The following is a 19,677-nucleotide window of genomic DNA, read 5'->3' as shown; positions in this document are numbered from 1 at the left end:
TTTTGGGAGAGGGGGGTGGGGCTCTTTTTTCTGTAATCGTGTCATTCCTGCTCCGTTTAACCTGGCGTCTGGCTCATCAGAGGCACTCAGAAATGTTCACTGAATGAACAAGTGAACACAGTGTTCAGTGATTTCTTTCCCCACTCGCTCCTCAAACATCTCCAGGCCAGACTGAGGGTAGGAGCTGAACTCAGGAGGGTCACCCAGGAGGAGGGGTCAGGAAAGGGTCCCCCGAAAAGCAGAAGGAAAAGCCAGATCCTTAATTCATTCAGTCTTTCATTCTCTCTGCCCTTCCTCTGTGCTGAGCTCTGCAGGGCCCGGTGGGGGTGGGTGGGTGCAGACAAGGTCCCTCCCTCCAGGAGCGACAGTCAAACCATGGAAGGGTGATGGGAGAGGTCCCGGAGACCCCAGGAGCAAAGGCGTGCCTCTGGGGCAAGTGGAGAGAGCCTCCTATGAGCCAACATTTCCCCTCTATTATTATTATTATTACTATTATTATTATTATTTTGCATTATGGTATAAAATTTATCTCACACAGAAGTGTATGTACATTATGAAGCATGTTGTAGACACGCACCTGTGATTCAGCCATCTTTTACTTAGTACCACCATGTGCTAGACATTAGGTCTTACCTTCAAAATAGAAGGTAAGAATTCCTGCAACCCTCATCACAGCTTAGGATCGGGGTTGGAATCATCATTCTTCTACCAGTGAATAAGCTGATGGTCCAAGTCCTGCCCAGTGTCACCACAGATAGCATCTGGCAGAGGAAAACCACAGCTGCATGTCTACCTGCATCACAGCCAAGAGTGATGGGGGTCCCGTATCCCCATACCCCGAGCCCGCTGGAGCACTTACAGAGCAGTGGCTGAGAGCCTGTGTTCTGCCTCTGACCTCTCATATAGCTGGTGGTTTTGAATCCTGGCTCGGCCACCTACTGGCCATGTGACCTTGGGCAAGTCACTTAACCTCTCTGAGCTTCCTCTTTTCACCTACCAATGGGGGTAGTAATAACTCCAACATTGCAAGGATTTATGAGTTAATGTGTGTAAAGCGCTTCCAGCAGGGCATAAGAGCTTGATAAACACTGGCATTGGCCTTTTTGTTAGTTCTCAGATCTCAGCGCTCTGACTATAGCATCACTCTCGTGGGGGAAGCAAAGATCCAGGGAAGTTAAATTAAAGTGCTCAAAAGCCCCTGGCAGGGTTGCCGAGCAGAGGGGAGAGTTATGACCGGCTTTAGTCCCATGGTCCCTACAAAATACTTGAGATGCCCAAGAACATTAACCTAGAAGGGGAAGAAGAAGAAAAAAAGGCATGACCGAACAAACGCCCTGTCAAGGAAGGAAATATGTAATCAATTAACTGACCCTCCCCAAACCTCTCCAAATAATAATCAGGAGTGTCAGCCCAGCTCACGAGGAAATTGCCATATCGAGAGCTAGCCGCTCCACAGAGAATCCAAATGGGAGTACGCAGGACCCATTGGCACTGGGCGGCCTGTTCCTGGCCTGTTGTGGAATCCCGGGCATCTGTCTCCTGGGCCCCAGTCCAGGTCCACCACCTATTTCCTCTGATAGTGCAGTGAAGAAGCGCTGGGTTAGGGCTGGTAAGCTGGTGTCCCCTCCCATTTGTGCATCAGACAAAAAGGGAGACTGAGGCTCCAGGAAGTTGAGTGACCAGCCAAGTCACACCACAGCTCCATTGCAGAATCAGGACTGCATCCCAGGGCTCTGGCCTCGATGCTGGGCAGGGGAGCTAACCCAGATGGGTAGTAGTCAATGCCATGAAAAGCAAACAGGAGCAAAGGGGTAAGAGTGGCTAGGGTTGGGGTGGGGATTCCTTCTGATGAGGATGTAAGCTGTTGGAAGCTGGAAAGGAAACTGTAGCCTTTGGCTGGACATCAGGAAGCCTGGGTCTGGCTTCTCCATTGCAGATCACTAATGGGCTGTGTGACCTTGTGCAAGTCACTCAACTTCTCTAGTTGCCTCTTTGCTTTCTGTAAGATGGGAAAGATGTTCTGCAGCCTCGTGTGGTGTATGTGGCTTCATTATCTCAGTTGCAGTCTGTGTCATTTTCAACTGGAGGTGACAGGTGCCTATGTTGTACCAAAGGCTAATGGCCCACTGACATTTTCTCCTTCATGTCTACCAATGGCAAGTTTTAGGTGACTCCTTGTCCTTGACTAAGACTTTAGCTCTGCAACAAGTTGGCGATGCAGTGGGGAGCTCCTCCTCCATTCGCTAGTTCACTCACTCATTTCTTCATTCATCCACTGATGAAACCCATACTCACTTCCCCTGCCCTCTCCCAGCCATGCTTTTGCAGGACCCTGAGGCTCACCAGGCCTTCCCATTCACTATTCATCCCACCCAATCCTCACCTCCTGAAACACAATTACCTTCCGAGGCAGGAAGATTCTCCCAGAATCTGGGAACTTTATTAGACTGCAGTAATATATTAAAGAGGAGGTTTGAATCACCCGGAGCAAATTCTAATGTGAAGAAATACCATGGTGACAAATACTTTGTTCTGAACTATTTACTAAATTAAGTCTTTCCCGGACATTTTTAGCCTTCAATTTTTTTTAATACTGGCAATAAAGTAGTTGCGTAATTAGTAATAAAGCTGACAGCCCGTTACTGATTTTTTTTCTTAGAAGGAAAAGGGTAATGTGTGTGTGTGTCTGCATGTGGGGTTGTGTGTGTGTGTGTGCGCACGTGTAGATAATTTCTAACAGCTCTGGTTCTCTGACTGCAGATCTATTATTTGCCATCTCAGTGACTCTGTCCACTGGCTGTGGGTCAGGGGAAGCTGCCCTGAGCTCCGTGGAGTGGAAGTGATTCCCCTTTAGGCGTCAGAAGTTGATTTTTGGCTTCACAGCTGACTTGCTGTGTGACCTTAGGGATGTCATCCACAGTCTCTGGGCCTAGGTTTTCTCATCTGGTGAATGAAGGGGTTGGCTGGGGTGATGCCTGTTCCAACTCTGGGAGGTGACAGTGACTTTGGTGTCTGTGTGTTGGTGGCTCCCATATTTGCATCTGCTGATCGAAACCTCTCCCTCGCCCTGTGTGTTCATTGATGTACTTGCCATCCTTGCTCAAGTGTCTGACAGGTATGTCTAACCCGGTCCAACCAGAACTAGTGAATTTTGCACACCACCTGCAGCTCTAGCTGGTCCTGGCTGGTCCCCGCACATCAGGAAGGAGCTCCCTCCACCAAAATGCTATGGTCTCGGCCCCAGACATCACTGTCAACTCCTGTCTTTCTGATGTCTGCCCCCCACTTCCAGTCCATCAGCGAGTCCTGCCCCTCTGCTTCCAAATTCTTCTCCCATCACTTCCCTCCACCTTCACCCTGGCCAGCCCATCACCGCCTCTCCTCCCCAGTCCCTCTGCCTCCACGTTCATGACCTCGCCAATAGCTAAGGTGGATCTGTTAACAATACAAACATAGAAATAAGCTCAACCTCAATGGCTCCTAATCGCCTCTAGAACACAATTCAAACTCTCTCTAATGACCCAGAATGTTCTACAACAGTGGTTCTCAAACTTTCTTGCACATTGGAATCACCTTGGTGACTGAAAAATTGATGCCCAAGTCCCCACCCCCTCACCCAGAAAGTTCTAATTTAACCAGCAGGGCTTGGCCTGGGCATCTGGAGTGCGTGAAGCTCACAGATGTTTCTGATGTGGACCGTGGATGCCGGCACTGGCCTCACATGGGGGATGATTGGAGCTGTAGGCCCTAGGCCTCTCCTCCAAACCCACGGGTAAAGAATCTGCATTGTAGCAAGTGATTCCTGGGCATGATCAAGTTCAAGAGGTCTGCTCCATAAGATCTGGCCTCTGCTGACTCCTCCTCTTGTCTCCGGGGCTTGTCATTTTGCCAGCCTCTCTGGGCTTGTTTCTGCTCTTCCTCGTCTCATTGAGCTGGCTCCCATCCCAGGCCCTCACTTTCTCCTCTGCCAGAATGCTCATCCCCTGGCCTTTATGTGGCTGCTTCATTTTGCCATCCAGGCCTCAGAGAGCCCCCTGTCTTCTCCCTGTGTTGCCAGCATAACCCAGGGAATGTCAGCTTCATGAGGACCCCTTGTTCACCCTTGTCCCCCCAGGTCTTCAGTTAAGAAACACCTTTACAATGGGGAATGAATAATTAGGGCAAGCCCTGACTCTGGTGCATGGGACCTGTCATCAGAACTTCATTCTGCCCACCCTACCCAGGATGCCGCCTGATGCTGGGCTTGCAATTCCTTGGGGTTGATTCTAGGTGAAGACACTGTCTCCAAAATGCCCCTGGTAAAAAGCAAACTGCCAGAGCACTGCCCCCATCCCATCAGCATAGGGGCTCAGCCCCATTCACTGGGAAGGCCCCCAGAGGAGGAAAATTCTGCATGATGGGGAAGCTCTCCCAGCTCTTGGGATAGTCACTTCCTCTCTCTGGGCTGAGTTTGGTCCCCATAAATAGGGTCTAAGATCTACCCTCCATAGAGTTTAAGCAAATGATGGATGGGAAAGTTTTGCTGGCCATTTGAAATAATAATTCTACATTTGGATAACATGTCAGCTCATCAATTGAACAAATCTCTACTGAGACTTTGTGCTGGACACTGAGGTCCTAGAGGTGAAGAAAGGAAGGTCCCTGCTCTTGAGGGACAAGACCCATCCTTGGTGATTGAGGGGGCACAGGCAGGGGACTCCCTAGCTGCAATACCCCAGGGTATCACCAGAGGGCAGCAGACAGCTTCGCAAGCACTTCCCACCCCAGGGGAAAAAACTGTTCAGAAGGGCGTGTTCTGGGAGTCCCAGTGGCCTCCTTAGTGGGCCAGGGGACAAATGGAGAATGGGGGCAGGTGAGGGTGGCACGCTGATCTGTGCCACCTGTGGACTCAACAGAGTACACACATCTCGGTCACTGCATTGAAGGTCACTGCACCAAGACCCAAGCACAGAGAAGTACCCCTGACTGCCACGCCCAGTGTGGAATGGGGACCCACTTGAAACCCCAAGACCCAGGGTCTGTGCTGCTGGGGAGATTCTGGGGCCATAGAGGGGCTCCAAGCCAAGAGATGCAAGGATGTGCAGGGCAAGGAGAAGGAAAAGCATTGTGCTTGCGTGTGTGCGTGAACGTGTATGTCTGTGTGGACAGAACACGAGGGCAAAGCCCCCGCGCGGGGAGTGTCAGGTGGGGAGGGGGAAATGAAGAAAAGAAGATCGCGCTAAGAAAGGAAAACCCTGGAAGCGGAAGGAAAGACAGAAATTCGGACCAAAAGGAGAAAAAGGTCGACCTTTACCAGTGGGAAGTGAAGAGAGGCGGGACCCACCAGGACCAGTCCTTCGGGAGGGTACCAAGTTTCAGCCCGTGTGAGCAGTACTGGCCCGCCTGGGCTGCGTGAGCTCAGATTTGCGTGAGTGGATGATTGCGACCTGGCGTGAGAAGAGCTGAATGCAACGCACAGAGTGCTCCCGGAGCATCGCCGGTAGCACTGATTCTGCGCAGGCGCAACAGGGTTGGGGAGGGCTGGGCCTGGACGCATGGCTGGGCTTCAAAAAGGGAGAGAAGAGGCAACCGCTGGAGGAGAGAAGTGGAAACTAAGACGTCAACGCCAGGAGGAGGGGCAGGGAGAGGAGAGGGCAGCAGGGGCAGGTGGAAAGCGGGGGAGAAGGCGACACCATTGCACTCAGTGGGGACTTAGGCAGAGCAGTGGAAGCATGTTCACCTAAATGGATTTCTCAGCAGGTAAATGGAATTGATGCCACCAGCAGAGGTGACCAAGGAGACCTGGGAGTCACACTTCTAGGGCCAGGATTGGGCATCACTTGGTCTCCCTGGCCAGGGTGTCCAGGGGCCTGGAACTGGCAGGCAGTGTCTATTTTTAAGGTGATGACTAACTCTGGCAGCTTCCTACCTGGAGGCATCTAGCAGCTGGGGCTGCAGATCCACTGTGTGTGCGTGCGCGTGCACGTGCGCTCATGCTGGTGCGTGTCAGGGTGAAGACACAAGGTCACATGCTCTAGTTAAGTCACTTGAGTCTCCAGTGCCTGGCAGAGGTCCTGGCACGGGGTGGTCACTCATGACTGTTGGATGAGCCTGCCCCCGATGGCCCAGAGACCCAATAAGACTCCAGTGGCCCTTTGAATGCCACAGCTTGGGTGTGAACCCAACTTCCCCACATGCAAGCTGTGTGACCTTGGACAAGTGACCACACCTCTCTGTTCTTTCATGTCATCATCTATATAATAGGATTCAATGAGTCTGAGATCTGCACTCCACGAGATGGTTGCTGGGGTTAAACCGATGATGGATGGGAAAGTTTTGCTGACTATTGGAAAAGATAATTGCATATCTGGATAACCTGTCAGCCTATTGACTCAAGAAACCTTTATTGAGGCCCTGGCCTTCCATCCCAAGCCCTGTGTCAGGTGCTGAGGACATAGAGATGAAGAAGGGAGGGTCCAGCTCTAAGAGACAAGACCAAGGAGGGATGGCTGAGCATGGACATCTCTGCAGAGCACTTCCTGCGGGCCTGACACAGAGGGCAGGGCCAGGAACTCTTTTCTAATGGATGCTCTGGGGATGGGAGGCCCAGGATGGGGTCCAGTGAAACTTCTGGCTCAGAAAGTGTGGGCACACTCCATCTTTGGGGAAAATCCCAGGGAGCTGTAGAAAGAACATCTTGCTCCTGAGCCCCCTGCCCCCCAGTCAAGGCCTTACATCCTGAGAAGTTTAGCACTGGGCCCAGCACACTGCTCTTGCTTGATCTACTGATAACTAGTGGTATTTGGGTGTGGGGTGGTCCAAGCTCTGGAAATGGCTGGTGGCTGTGGGGTCACCCTGGACTGGGAGGTCACCGGCTGGTCCAGCTATTTTGTCATCTTTAGCCCAAACAAGTCTGGCGCCTGGGGGTCTTAGGACATCTTCTGTCTCCCACCAGCTGCTGGCAGCAACTAGAATTATCTGAGCCCTGCAGCTTCCCGCTGAATTCTTTGGCCCCCATCTGCACGTCGGAACAGATGGGATGTGCTGTGTGCAGCAGAGCTTTGCAAATCTCACTGCCAACGTCTCTACCTGGAAGACTTTTTAAAAGACTGCTTCCCCAGGCTTTGCTCCAGGCTGCTTGAATCAAATTCCATCTTGGTGGGGCCCAGGAATTGATATTTTTAAGCAACTCCCAAGGTGATCCTAGTGCAGGTGATGTGATGATCAGCCTGCCGTGTAGACACCACTGAGTGTGGCTCGTGCTCAGCTGATGTAACTGCAGCCTCTCCTTAGGCCACAGTGGGCTGAAAGGGTAGGATTCGGCTGGAAATTTCCTGGGAGGCAGACCGCAGCCCCTGCTCCTAAAATAATCCCTGGTTTTGATTTGGGGAGCCGGCTGCCACTTGGGGTTGGAGACATAGGGTGTTCAGTTCTGATGTAACTCAGAGGCAGCTGTTATGAACAAGGTGTTGAAAGGGCTCAAGGTTATCCTTACAATGTCACTCTGGCTCATTCGCATTCCTGGGTGGGAGATTTCTGGATGAGAGAGAGAGGAGTGGGTTTACAGTGGGTCAAGGACTGGATGTGACCTTGATCATCAGTTCTCTATGGGCAGGTCTGAGTTCATCCACTCTCCCAGCGCCTAGCGCCAGCCCAGCACATAGTAGGTGTTCAGCGTGTGTGCACTGAGTGGTCGAATGAATGAATGAATGAAGGGCCATTTCCTGTGCTAGCAGCCAGGGCTGTGTGGGTTATGTACTTTCTGGAGACAAAAGATGTGTGCTCCACATGACACATGCAGAGGGAGGTGAGCTGTGGAATTCACACTTGCAAATCAACAAGGGTCAGAGGGCACTTTTCTTTGTACCAAAGAAAGAATGGTGGAGAAAGAATTTGCCCTGCCCACTAACAGCTGACACTATAGAAGGGACACTGAATGTTTCAAAGGAAAACAAACCCCTCTCTGCTCTTTGGACCCAACAGTGAATGTGTCTATTTAAAAACCAACTCTATTTTTTCTTTTGAACAGATTCCAGAGAGCTGTGACTTTGAAACCTCCATCTGCCTACCTGGAGCAGCCTCGCTACTACTTCAGCACTTCCCTACCTGCCTCCGTGCCTTTGCACACACAGTGTCCTCCAACGGCAGTATCTACTCCCAGGCTCCTCTTTGTCGAAGACCTACTTATGCTTCCAGGGCCACTTCGGATGCCACCTTCTCCACGATTTGCTCAGTCTCTCCATCTCTGATTCAGCACTGCATCACATCTGAATCCTCCCTGTGACAGCCATCACTCGGTTACCTGAATTGTTAGCTATTTATCTGCGTGTTTTATCTCCTCTTTCCTTTCATCCCACCAACATTTATAGTTCTTCTCTAAATGCCAAGTAGGTTCTGGGGTCCCTGAGATGAAAAAGATAGCGCAGAGCCTTGGAGGAGCTTATGGGCTCCTGGGGTGGGGGGATGGGGGAGCAGGCTTTAAGCTCCGAGGAGGCAGGGGCTGCCTCTCACCCACCTCTGGGCACTGTGCCCCCAGCTCTGTGCCTTGAATTCAGGAAATGCTCAATATGAGCTATCGAGAGACTACGTGAACGGGTGCATCTCAGAGTAATAAAGGAAGTGGCATTTCTTTCCGCGTCCTCAATCCTCCAGGCTCTTTTTTCATTTACTTGATTTCTCCCCCATCTCCCTCCCCTGATAAATGTGAATTAGGAAGGTGTGACTGTTCACTCACAGCCTCCAAGGTGCTCCCAGGCTCTGCCCCACCCCCACCCTCCCAGCTGTTCTCAACCTCCTGGGGGAAATGGAGCACGGTCACTTGTTCACAGGGTAGGGAAATCAGACCCCGGTGAGAGAGCCCTCTCAGCCCCCACCTTTGCCACCGGGCCCCTCCCAGCCCGAGGTGGTCCAGCTCCGTCTCCCAGCTTCACTCAGATTTGGAATCTAAGTCCTGAGACCTATGAAGAGACCTCTCTCTCTCCCTCCCCAGACTCCTCCGAGGGAAGCTTCCTCTTCTTTTCCTGGACCCTCCAACCACCCCTCTGCTTGGCAACCAGGGTGAGCTTTACAAGACACATCACATGAGACCCCAACCTTCAGTGGCTTCCAGGACATTGAGAATAAAGGCCAACTTGTTTCCTTGCTCCCTGAACTCTGGCCACGCTGGCCGTCTGGCAGTTCCTAGATCACGGCAAGCTCTTTCTCACCTCAGGACCTTTGCACTTCCTGTGCCTGCTACCTGGAATGCCCTCCCTACCTCCAACCCGGTCTGTCTGGGTTCTTTTTATCCTATAGACCCCTGCTCAGATGTCGTTTCACATGAGAAATCTTGTAGCACGCTCCCCCACCCGCACATATTCCATGACTCACATCATCTCCATCACATTCCCTTATTTCCTTCATCACCAACTGTAGATATTTTCCGTTATTCTTTCAAACACGTTTTTATAGTCTGTCTCTCCTCATCCCCTACATTGTAAGCCTCACCAGAGCAGGTCTGATTATATCTCATTCATTTTATCCCCAGCACCATCCCTGATGTACAGCAATTGCTCAGTTCCTTTGTGATAAATAAATGATGCCTGTGTTGGGGGAAGGTGCAGAGACCTGAATTCCTTCTTCCTAAATTTATCCCTCAGTGGGGAGAGCTGAAGTGGAAGATGTCCACCATGCCTTCCACCACTAAGTCATCCACCCCACAATTATCTACAAATTGTCCACACTGCACAGGGGGTGCTGGGCTGGGGGCTGGGGGCTGGGCAGACAGTGGTGAAGACATCACCCCCTGACCCCCATCCTCGTGGGGCTTCCGATCAAATGCGGGAGGGAGGCACATTGAATACCCGGTGTCAGGGCAGTGAGCATGGGGAGGGGAAGTGTACTGAGGTGCCTGACCCAGTCTTGGCACTCAGGGTGGGCTTCCTAGAGGAAGCAGCATTTACGCTGAATGTGAAAGGATAAGTAGGGTCTCGGCAGAGAGAGTTGGGCAAGGCATTGACCTCTTGAGTCTAGATTTCTCTTACCACCAAATGAGGGCCAGTGAAGCCTGCTTGGTGTTCCTGGGGACCCTGGGCCGATGGGATGGGACAGCGGGCTTTGGGAAACACAGGGTACAACGTGTGGTGGGGGAAGCAGCGGCGGGTGAAGGCTCGCTGTGGTTCACCCTGACCTCCAAGGAGGTCACAGCTGCCATCTGGGGATGGCCACGTTCTGCAGGGATTATGAGGTTTGCCCACACGATCTTCCCTTCGGGGGGAGGGGGGACCCATCCACCTGGTCCACCTGTCCTGGCCTGATGGAACAGGTGAATGGGGGCCCCGGGCAGGGCCTGAGAGGGCAGGGGTAGAGGACAGTGGATGTACATGAGGCCAGCAAGTGGGACCGTCACCCACATCCTATGTCCCCACTTAGGGGCCCCTGAGAAACAGAATCTCAGACAAGGAATCAATCTGGAGCCAATGGCTTATCTGAGAGGGTATCCCAGGAAGCTGGAACGGGAGTGGGGATTGAGCGGGAAGGAAATCAATGCAGGTGCATCTTGGAGGTTATTCTGGGGAGATGCTGAGCCTCAGTGCCACTGGGCAACTCACAGATGGTGGAGAAGACACATCTGAGTTGCCCCCACCAGAGGGATGAGGGGATTAGGGTTTCATCCAACACCTCACATCAGTCATTGGTCGAGGCTGCTCCCAGACACCAATTCCCAGGCACTTGGGCTCCGATGTCTGTCACACCCGCCTCATCCCCGCCAGGGATGGCTCCTTCCCAGCCCTCAGGTCTCAGCCCAGGGCCACCTTCCTGGGAGGCTCTGCCTGGCACCCCAGCACCTGAGTCCTCCCCTCCCTGCAAGCTGCTCACCCCTCATTATGCATTCACCACCCAGACTCACATTTTTGTGGAATGTGTCATGATAAGTTTATGGATGTCTTGCTTCCCTTGTTTCCTCTCTGTCTCCCACCCCACCATGAGAGTGTAAAGCCCTGTCCTTCTTGTTTCCCCCCAGATCCCTGGCACCTTGCATCATACCATGCTCCTAGTAAGTGCTCAATTAAATATCCTTTGAAGGAATTAATCATTGTCAATTCCAAGCTGGGAGTTCTGGGCTCTGAGACTCAGAGCTAGAAAGATTTTTGATAGACATAATCTCTGGGGTGCTGGGCAGGGCAGTGACCTACCCAAGAGGTCATGAATTGAGGTCCCATATCTGTACCTCCAACCTGGGGACAGAAGCCCTGTCACCCCACCCGACTCCCATCCCTCTGGGAACCTCACCAGTGAAAGGAAAAGCTCTGGGAGTCCCCAGGACTCCCCTGGCTACCCAGGAAATTGCTCTCTGCCAACTCTTGGTAATCTTCTCAGCCTCATTCTCTTCCCACTTTCCCCAGCTGAAGAGGAAGCAGCCCAGACAGCTGTGGAGCTGGGACTCTCTCTAGATGAGATGCATTAATTTGTAAATATCTTCATTTATATGTAAATGTGGAGTCCCATGCCCCTCGCCAGCCCCTCCAGCACAGCTGCTCCTGCGGCCTCAACTCTCCGGATCAGACTCCAAGAGGATCTACTCTTTCCTTCCCTTCCGCTGTGGCCTCCTTGTGGGTCGCCTGCCCTGCTGCTCTCTGCCTGGGAGACGCCACTGTGACTGAGCTCCGGAAGACGACTGGGGAAGAAAAGAGCACTGGCCCCAACTGCTCTGCTGTGTGACCTTGGACAAGTTTCCTCCCCTCTCTGGGCCACGGTTTCCTTATTTCTAAAACAGGGAAGGCAGCATAGTGTAGGGGTAGGATGAGATGGGTTGGGGTCTGAGCAAGTTAATGTTCCAGCAGGGGACCCTTGGGCAAATGCCTTGACCTCACTGAACTTTGACCCCAGCTGTAAAATCAGGAATATAGAAAATAATAATAATAATAATAATAATAATAATAATAATAATAATAATACCTGCCTGCGTTCAAGGTGGTGTTAGTGATGACCAAGAGGAAGAGTACACATGAGGAGGCTTTATAAGATTCGGAAAAAGGTGAGGGCTTTTATTTTATGATGAGGCAAAGAGGTTTCTCTCTAGGCAATAACAGCAAACATGCACCGCTCAGCGACTGGGGCTGCGCTTTACGAGAATTATTAACTTGTGGGATCCTCAGGAGGCTGCAATGTGCCTCTTCCTGTTGTCGGTCCCTTTCAGAGATCGGGAAACTCAGGCACAAACTTACCAACCCAAGATTACACTAAAGCAAGGGGGTGGAGGAACCAGGATTAGAACTCAAGCCATCGGACATAAGTCTCACCAAAACCCCATAACAATTGTTTAAGCCCATCATATGAAGCCTGCTTTACAGGTGAGGACACCAAGGCAGAGAGAGGTCAAGGTCCTTATCATCCAAGGTAACTCAGCAGATAGCAGCTGAGCTGGGGTTTGAACCAGGTATTTGTGTACCAGGGCTGTGCTCCGGATACATGAGATAGTGGGGGTCGGAGCCAAGGAGTCACCCTGGAGACCACACCTGCAACAGCGGGTGAGGGACTGAAAATGATGGGATGTGGGGAGCCGTTGCTCCTCAGAGACCGTGGTAACCAGGCAGGGGTGTGGCAGGTGCAGATGGGTTTCTGGGAAGCTTGGAGGTGATCTAGTGTTCACTGTGCAAAATCACCTGTGGCTCTCAGAATAGTTATTTTCTTCTCCAAAATGAGTTTTTACCTTTTTTTCATTTTGATGGTAACTGGCTTGTCTTAGGTGTGCTTTAAGGCATCCGAATCATTTTTGGAAGCGGGTGCGTGAGAAATCATAAACAGATGGATGAAGGTATCTGTGTGGCCGTTTGTCCACCTCTTCGGAGCCCCTTCACATCCACACTCTCACCAGATTCTCCCAATAAACTCTGGGTCTGAGCTCCCAGCACAAAGTCCAAAGAGGAGGAGCACCCAGAAAGGTCCTCCAGGGAGCACACTCACCTTCCGTTCTCACCAAAGTGGACATGGAAAGACCACTGGCCAGATTCTCTATGCAGGGCTGGATGTACCCTTTGCAATCTTCTTGTCCCATTTTCTAATTTTACCCATGAGGAAACTGAGGCCCAAAGGGCCAAGGAGGGTGCCCAGGGTCATCCGTTCAATTTGCAAATTTCACTGTGCCCCTACTGTGCGTCAGGCCTCGTGTTGAGAGCTGAGGATGCAAGGTGAAGGGGGAGTACCTATTCTATCCTGCTGACGCTCATGGTCACAGAGAGAAGGACCAACCTGTGCGTGGAGAGTGGGGCCTTATCCTCCGGGGGGGTCAGGGATAAGGCACAGGCGGGGATGGGGCAGGCACCCCACGAAGCACGGTGCGAGCCAGCTGGTCTGCTGCAGCATCTCACCGCGTGCCCGGAGTGGACAGGTTGTCCTCTCGCTTTGGAGAAGACTGCCACTTTCTGCCTGGCCACCAGGCAAAGCATTTGGCTGTGTAGGGTGAAAAAGCACGCGTGTGTGTGAGAGTGTGCCCGTGTGCCTGCGCACATGCACGCGTGCAAAACTGCACGTCCAGGGCCTGTGTGAAGCTACTCTTCATTAATGCAGTGAGACCCCCTCTCTGGCAGTGGGGGGAGGTACTGGAGGAGCCATGGCCGTTGGCTTTGGGGGAGATCAGTTCTGCTGGGGCAAGGGGCTGTCTAAAGAAGGTGTCCCACAGGAGGACCTGCTCGATTGGGTTCTGAAGGCTGATGAGGAGTTTACCAGATGACCAAAGGGAACAGGACCCAGTGATTGTAAAGGGTCAGAGCAACAAAATAGGATTGGGGCCTTTTAGGGGGTGCATGGGAGGGCGGGGGGGTGGCGGGCGCCCACACATCTAGAACACAGCAGGGCCTGGAATGGGAGCCACTACCTTAAAGTCTTCTAGAAAAGGGGTAGGGGTAGAAATATTAAGTATCTCCATCCCCAAGGGCTCTGCCTTCCCCATTCTGTTGCTGCTTTGAACCTAGGGTCCTGTTGTTTAGGGTCTGTTTTCCTTCCTAGGTTTGGAGCCCATGGGGAAGGTAGAACATGTTCCATGGGCTTCTGAATCAGGTAAAGCTGGTTCACATCCCACCTCTGGCATTCCTGGCTGTGTGACTTTTGGCATTCTGCTCACCCTCTCTGGACCTCAGTGTCCTCACCTGGAAAGGGGGCTTGGAAAACCCACCTTGCGGAACTGTTGCAAGAGCCTTCTGGGGAGGTTGATGTAAAGGGTCTGCTCCATGTGGTAGAGCTACAACTTGACCCCTTCCTGCTTCTTCCCTCCAGGGGACGATCCCCCTTGGGAACGGGTCCCCCTTCTACAGTGGAGCCCCAGCTCTGCCTTCCAAGCCCACAGAAGGTGATCCTGAGACCCTCCCCCCCACTCCGAGAGCACTGAGAGATGGATGTGAAAGGGCTGGAGAAGTGGCTTCCAGCCCCTGGCCGGCCCTCACCTCACGGTGGACTGGTACACCAGGTCCTCTCGCTTGCGGTAATTCTCCATGTGGGAGAAGTTGGTGGAGAACATGGCATCAAAGGTAAAGATCTTCTGCTTAATGGTGCCGCCATCCGTCACCTGCAACAGAGCACAGAGGAGCCACAGGTGAGCGCTTAGCCAGCCCTGCTGCCTCTTTCCTCCAGGTGGTGAGTGGGCTCCTGGGATGCTGGGGAGATGCAGGCAGCCCCAGGAGAAGCCTCTGGGGAAAATGTCACAACCATCACTAGAACCCTCCCAGGTCATCTCCACTTCACTGACGTGCAGGCTGAGGCTCTGAACTCAAGTGCCTTCCTGAGGTCCTACAGCTAAGAAGGAGCAGGGCTGCCTCTTCTCTCTGGCTCTTTCCAATGCTCCAGGCAGCACCACTCCTGCAGTCACACTGGTTGGCCTTGGAAAAATGATGAACAAAGCTTGGGGAACTGCAGACGGGGCCAGAGAGTGTGAATGTGTTTTGCAGAGTCAGCCAGAGTCCCAAAGGAGAGACGGTCCCTGCCCAAGGAGAGAAGGAATGCGGAAGCAGGCTGAACAGAGAGAGAGGAGAAGAACTGGGGGCCAGGGACAGTTACCCGTGCCAAGATCTCATGTGGATTCACACAAGCTAAACTGCAATAGTTTCTGATGAAGTCTACAAGGGAGAGGCCCAGAATAGCAAGGGAGCCCAGAGGAGGCGCAGTCCCCATTCTGGGGATAGGGTAATCATGGAGAGCTTCTTGGAGGAAGCGATACGTAAGTTGTCTTCTGAAGGAAGAGTAGGAACCAGCCTGGTAAATGGAGGGAGTGCTTTCTAGGCAGAAGGGACAGCAGGAGCAAAGGCCCTGGGGTGGGAAAGAAACGTGTGCTCAGTGAAAGGAGATGGTGTTCAGAGTGCCTGGGGCAGAGAGGAAGTGAAGTGAGCAGACTCTGGGGAGTGAAATGGGAGCCACATCAGGTGGGCAAAGGAACTCAGCTGCCCCGAAAGCAAAGGACGTACAAAGTTTCAGATTCTATTTATCAGCTCTCTCTGGCCTTAGAACTGATTAAAGGGACTTGTCTGGAGACAAGGGAAATGGGGGAGGCTGGGGAGAACCCAGGCTGCTGACACAGGGGATGGAGAGAAGAGGACAGTGGGGGGGACTTGCCCGCCTCTGGCTGCCCTTGAGACAGGCCAGAAGTGGAGCAGAGGAGGTCCCCGTTTCACATAGGAATACGGAGGCCCAGAGAAGGCAGGGGCTCTCAGGAGGTGGTAATAAAGCCCAGGCTGGAAGACAAAGGCTGCTCAGGTGCCCAGCTGTTCACAGCTGATTAAAAGCCAGACCCAAGTGTGCACTAATCCCGCTTGCAGCCTGCCTGCAACCCCATCCGTAGAGCAGAGCTGCCTGCCACTAATGAAAGTGTTACTCCACAAAGCAGCAAGGTATGTGTTGTCACTGTTTCAATTATTTATCTGTTTACTCGGCTGCAGTTTTCCGCTTGTCTCAGCAACTCTATTATAGACTGGGAGCTTGCAGCCTCTCGCCGCTCAGCTGGGCTCCCGGCTAACAGCCTGCGACTGGGAGGCCTCATGCCTGGTCCTAGAGAAGTGGAATTAACTCCCTGTGGCTCTGTGTGCTGGAGGCAGGAGAGGGAACTGGGAGGGCGGTGGCCAAGGATGGGGTTTTCCCAAGGGGCTTAAGGGAGGGGGGAGATGCTGAAAGCTGCTTCCCCAGCCCAGCAAAGGTGGCACTGGCTCTTGGAACTGCCACCTTCCTGGGAAGACTGGCCCCGGTGCAGCTGGGCTCCTCTGGGCACATCTGGACCCCAGCTGACTTGGATCACATCTGTCTGGCCAAGGTGGTAGTGCTGCGGGATTAGGGAACACAGACTCAGTGCAATCCAGCCAGCATTTCTTGAGCACCAGCTGTGTGCCAGCCACGAGCCACTTCAGTATGGGTCACGATCTCCAAATCGCAGGCTCATGAGAGTAGGAGGCCTCTGTTCGTACCGGGGTCCCCAGGGAGCCCCGGCTGGCGAGGGTTAGGGTGACGGTAATGCATTCCCAAACTCCCAGACCCTGACTGGGATCAGTGGCGGGACTTCCCACTACACGGTCTCTTCTCGCACAGCTCTGTGTCTCCTGCAGGCTCATCCGCCGCTCATAAACTTCACTTGTTTCCCCTCTGGGAACTTTGTGCTTTTTTCGACTGTGCGTGCGTGCAGTCACAAGGCAGGACATCACATCCTCTGGTTCTCTCACCTTTGCCTCTCACCGGCTTCCCAAACCAGGGGATGATGAGGGTGGAGGACGAGTGAGGAAGAGGAGTGAAGTACCTTTAAACCAGGGCCCTGAACTGGGGGATGGTTTTACCCCCTCCTCCTGGGGACATCTGGCAATGTCAGGAACCAGTTTTGGGTGTCACAGCTCAGGGTCAGGGGGTGGTCCAGGATGCTGTAACCACCCTACAACGCACAGGACACCCCCCCTCCCCCCGCCAAGAATTATCTGGCCCAAAATGTCAACAGTATCAAGGTTGAAAAATCTGCTTGAAGCCTATCACTTTGCAAGAACAGAATAATCTCCCCATTTTGCAGATAAAGAAACTGAGGCTTGGAGAGGCAAAGTGATTTAGTCAAGGTCCCACACTGGGCTCTTGGCAGAGTTCTGACTCCCAGACCAGGGTTCACATCCCACCCAGTAGGCCGAAAAGGGCTGTGGATGAACTAAATGCCTCCCAGCCCCTCTTTATCCTCAACAGCCGCCTCCTTAAGAGGGAGGATGCTAGAAGCCCAGCAGAGGTTTGAGGAATTTCCTCCTAAAGTCGTAAAAGTGGAAGGCATCCTGCCTGTTTGACTTGCAGCCTCGTCTCCCTTCAGGTACTGCTTTTTTATCTCCTCCTAAAATGTGGCAGCCCTTATCATCCCAATCTCAAATTTCACTCCATTTTTTTTTTTTATTATACAAAGGAGAAAAAAAAATCTGTCAGTAAAACTGTCTCCTCAAATTTATTCTCTGGGACTGAGGTTTTTATTACTGGGAAAATACACCCACACCCCACATATACATACCCCAGATAAAGCACTGAGGAATTATCAGAGTCGTAAATCGTTGTTTCACATGGAGGGACAGGGGAGTTTCAAGGACGCACCTAGTTTTCCTTTGGTTTTATTTACATCTTTTTCTCTGGGGCCATGTCTGGCTGCTGTGGTTAAACTGGCCTCAGGCAGCCCTAGACAAGCACTTATCTCCTTCCAATCAAGGCATCCGCTGTCCCAGTTCCCTGCAAGCTGACTCTCCCACTTCCCTCAGACTCAGGGAAGGTTAAGGAAAGTAACAGACTTGAAATTCACTCTCAAGCCCCAGGCCAGTGGGCGAGTGGCTATTTGCAAGGAGCTTACTTTGTAGTTCTTGGAGGTTTAAACCCCTCAAAACAGAGGCTGGGAGGGGGTGGGGGAATCACAGGCTGTGGGCAGAGGGCGTGGTATAAGGCTGAGAAGATGCTGGATGACACCTTTCCTTTAGTACTAGAAACATGTCATCAGGCCCAAGGCACGCGGGCACAGTTCTAGGCCCCATGGGAGAGAAAGAAATGAATTTCAGACCCGGTCGCCGCCCTTCACAAGCTTATTCACAGTCTGGTGGGTGAGATACACAGCCCACAGTTAAGTGAGAGGCCAGAGTCTGGGAGACCATGGCTGTAGTAACAGCTATTTGCCAAGTGTCATCTGAGGTCCATGAAGGAGCCAAGAATTCCTTTGGAGGAAGGGGTGATCACAGGAGTCCTCCTGGAGGAGGTGGGCCCTCTTTAGGGAGTACTTAGTCCTAGGCTGCTTCTCCCTGCCTATGGGAGGCTTTTGAACAAGAAGCAAGACTGATTTCCTCCACGCCAGTCTAATTCTTGATTTTTGGTTACTACTTTGTACTTTTGAGCAAGCTATTTCATCCTTCTAAGCCTCAGTTTCCTCATCTGTAAAATGGGGATAACTTGACCTATCTTCTTGGGAGGATTAAATGAGACAAGGCTTGAAAAGATTGCCTGGTGTCTGGTCAGTCAGTACTCAGTGGAGAAGGCTATTTTCTGAATACTAACACTTTTCTGAACCACCTCTTTTTCTGTGTCCCTTCTCATTCCCCAGGGCTGGAGAGCAGAGTATCTCTTGCAGAAAAGCCAGAGAATGCAGAAAATCAGTAAATGAAAAAAGGGGGTCCGTTCCTGGGGAGGGAGGCAGATAGGAGGAGCCATGAGCCAGTGTGGGCGACCAAGGACTGGAGGGCTGGGGCGGGGTGGTGTGCAGGGAGAGCAGAGGCCCAGGAACTTGCTGAACTGTTGTATTATTTTTTAATTAATTAATTAATTGGCTGCATTTGATCTTTGTTGCTGTGAGGGGGCTTTCTCTAGTTGTGGCAAGTGGGGGCTATTCTTCGTTGCAGTTCACGGGCTTCTTATTGCGGTGGCTTCTCTTGTTGCAGAGCCCGGGCTCTAGGCACACAGGCTTCAGTAGTTGTGACACTCAGGCTCAGTAGTTGTGGTGCACGGGCTCCAGAGCACAGGCTCAATAGTTGTGGCACATGGCTTAGTTGCTCTGTGGCATGTGGGATCTTCCTGGACCAGGGCTCGAACCTGTGTCCCCTGCATTGGCAGGCAGATTCTTAAACTCTGCACCACCAGGGAAGTCCAACTGTTATTATATCAGCCCAAAGAGGGAGCTCAAGGAGACTCAGAGCAAAGCCCTAGTGGCAGGCTAGTCTCAGGGGCTCCACAAGATGGTCCCCTGGTGCCTACGGTGGAGCAGGACCAGGACCAGGAAGTCAGGGCAAACAGAGAATGACAAAGCTGGTGGGGGCAGACGAGGTGCTGTTGGAGAGCCAAAGATGTGTGGGTGTCCCCTCTCCCAGATGGAGATGTGCTTGTGTGTTCATTCATTCATTTAATGGATTTTTATTGAATCAATAAACAGGCTTTGAATGTGAGCTACTTCTAGAACATAAGCTCTATGAGGGCAGGGTCTTTACCTGCCCTGTTCAGGCTCTGCCCCTAAAGTTGGGCACGTGATACTTATTCACTCAGTAAATATTTGTTAAATGAGTGAACGGAATTCTTACCACGTGCCAGGCGCTGGGGGCAATAGACAAGTGGTTCCTGTGGTTCTGCAACACAGACCCACCCCAGGGCAGCCTGCTGTGGCCACGCACCGATCTGATGGGACTTCCTGGAAGAAGCAGGCCCAGCCGGGAAGGTGGCCGCACCATCCATACAGTGATGCTCCAGAAGGAACCAACA

At 52.3% G+C, this 19,677-nt stretch overlaps 1 protein-coding gene across 1 annotated transcript in view; it reads right to left on the bottom strand.

Annotated features, from left to right (window-relative positions):
- IGSF21 (immunoglobin superfamily member 21) overlaps positions 1-19,677 on the bottom strand; it is a 245,812-nt gene that overhangs the window by 67,657 nt on the left and 158,478 nt on the right. The window contains exon 3 of the mRNA XM_057750825.1: positions 14,400-14,521. Within this exon, the coding sequence (XP_057606808.1) occupies positions 14,400-14,521 (122 nt within the window). The remainder of the gene's footprint in view (positions 1-14,399; positions 14,522-19,677) is intronic.

Source organism: Hippopotamus amphibius, chromosome 1, assembly GCF_030028045.1.
Source record: "Hippopotamus amphibius kiboko isolate mHipAmp2 chromosome 1, mHipAmp2.hap2, whole genome shotgun sequence".
NCBI lineage: Eukaryota > Metazoa > Chordata > Mammalia > Artiodactyla > Hippopotamidae > Hippopotamus > Hippopotamus amphibius.
The sequence above is the reverse complement of the archived record's forward strand: the minus strand, read 5'-3'. Positions and strand labels throughout refer to the sequence as shown.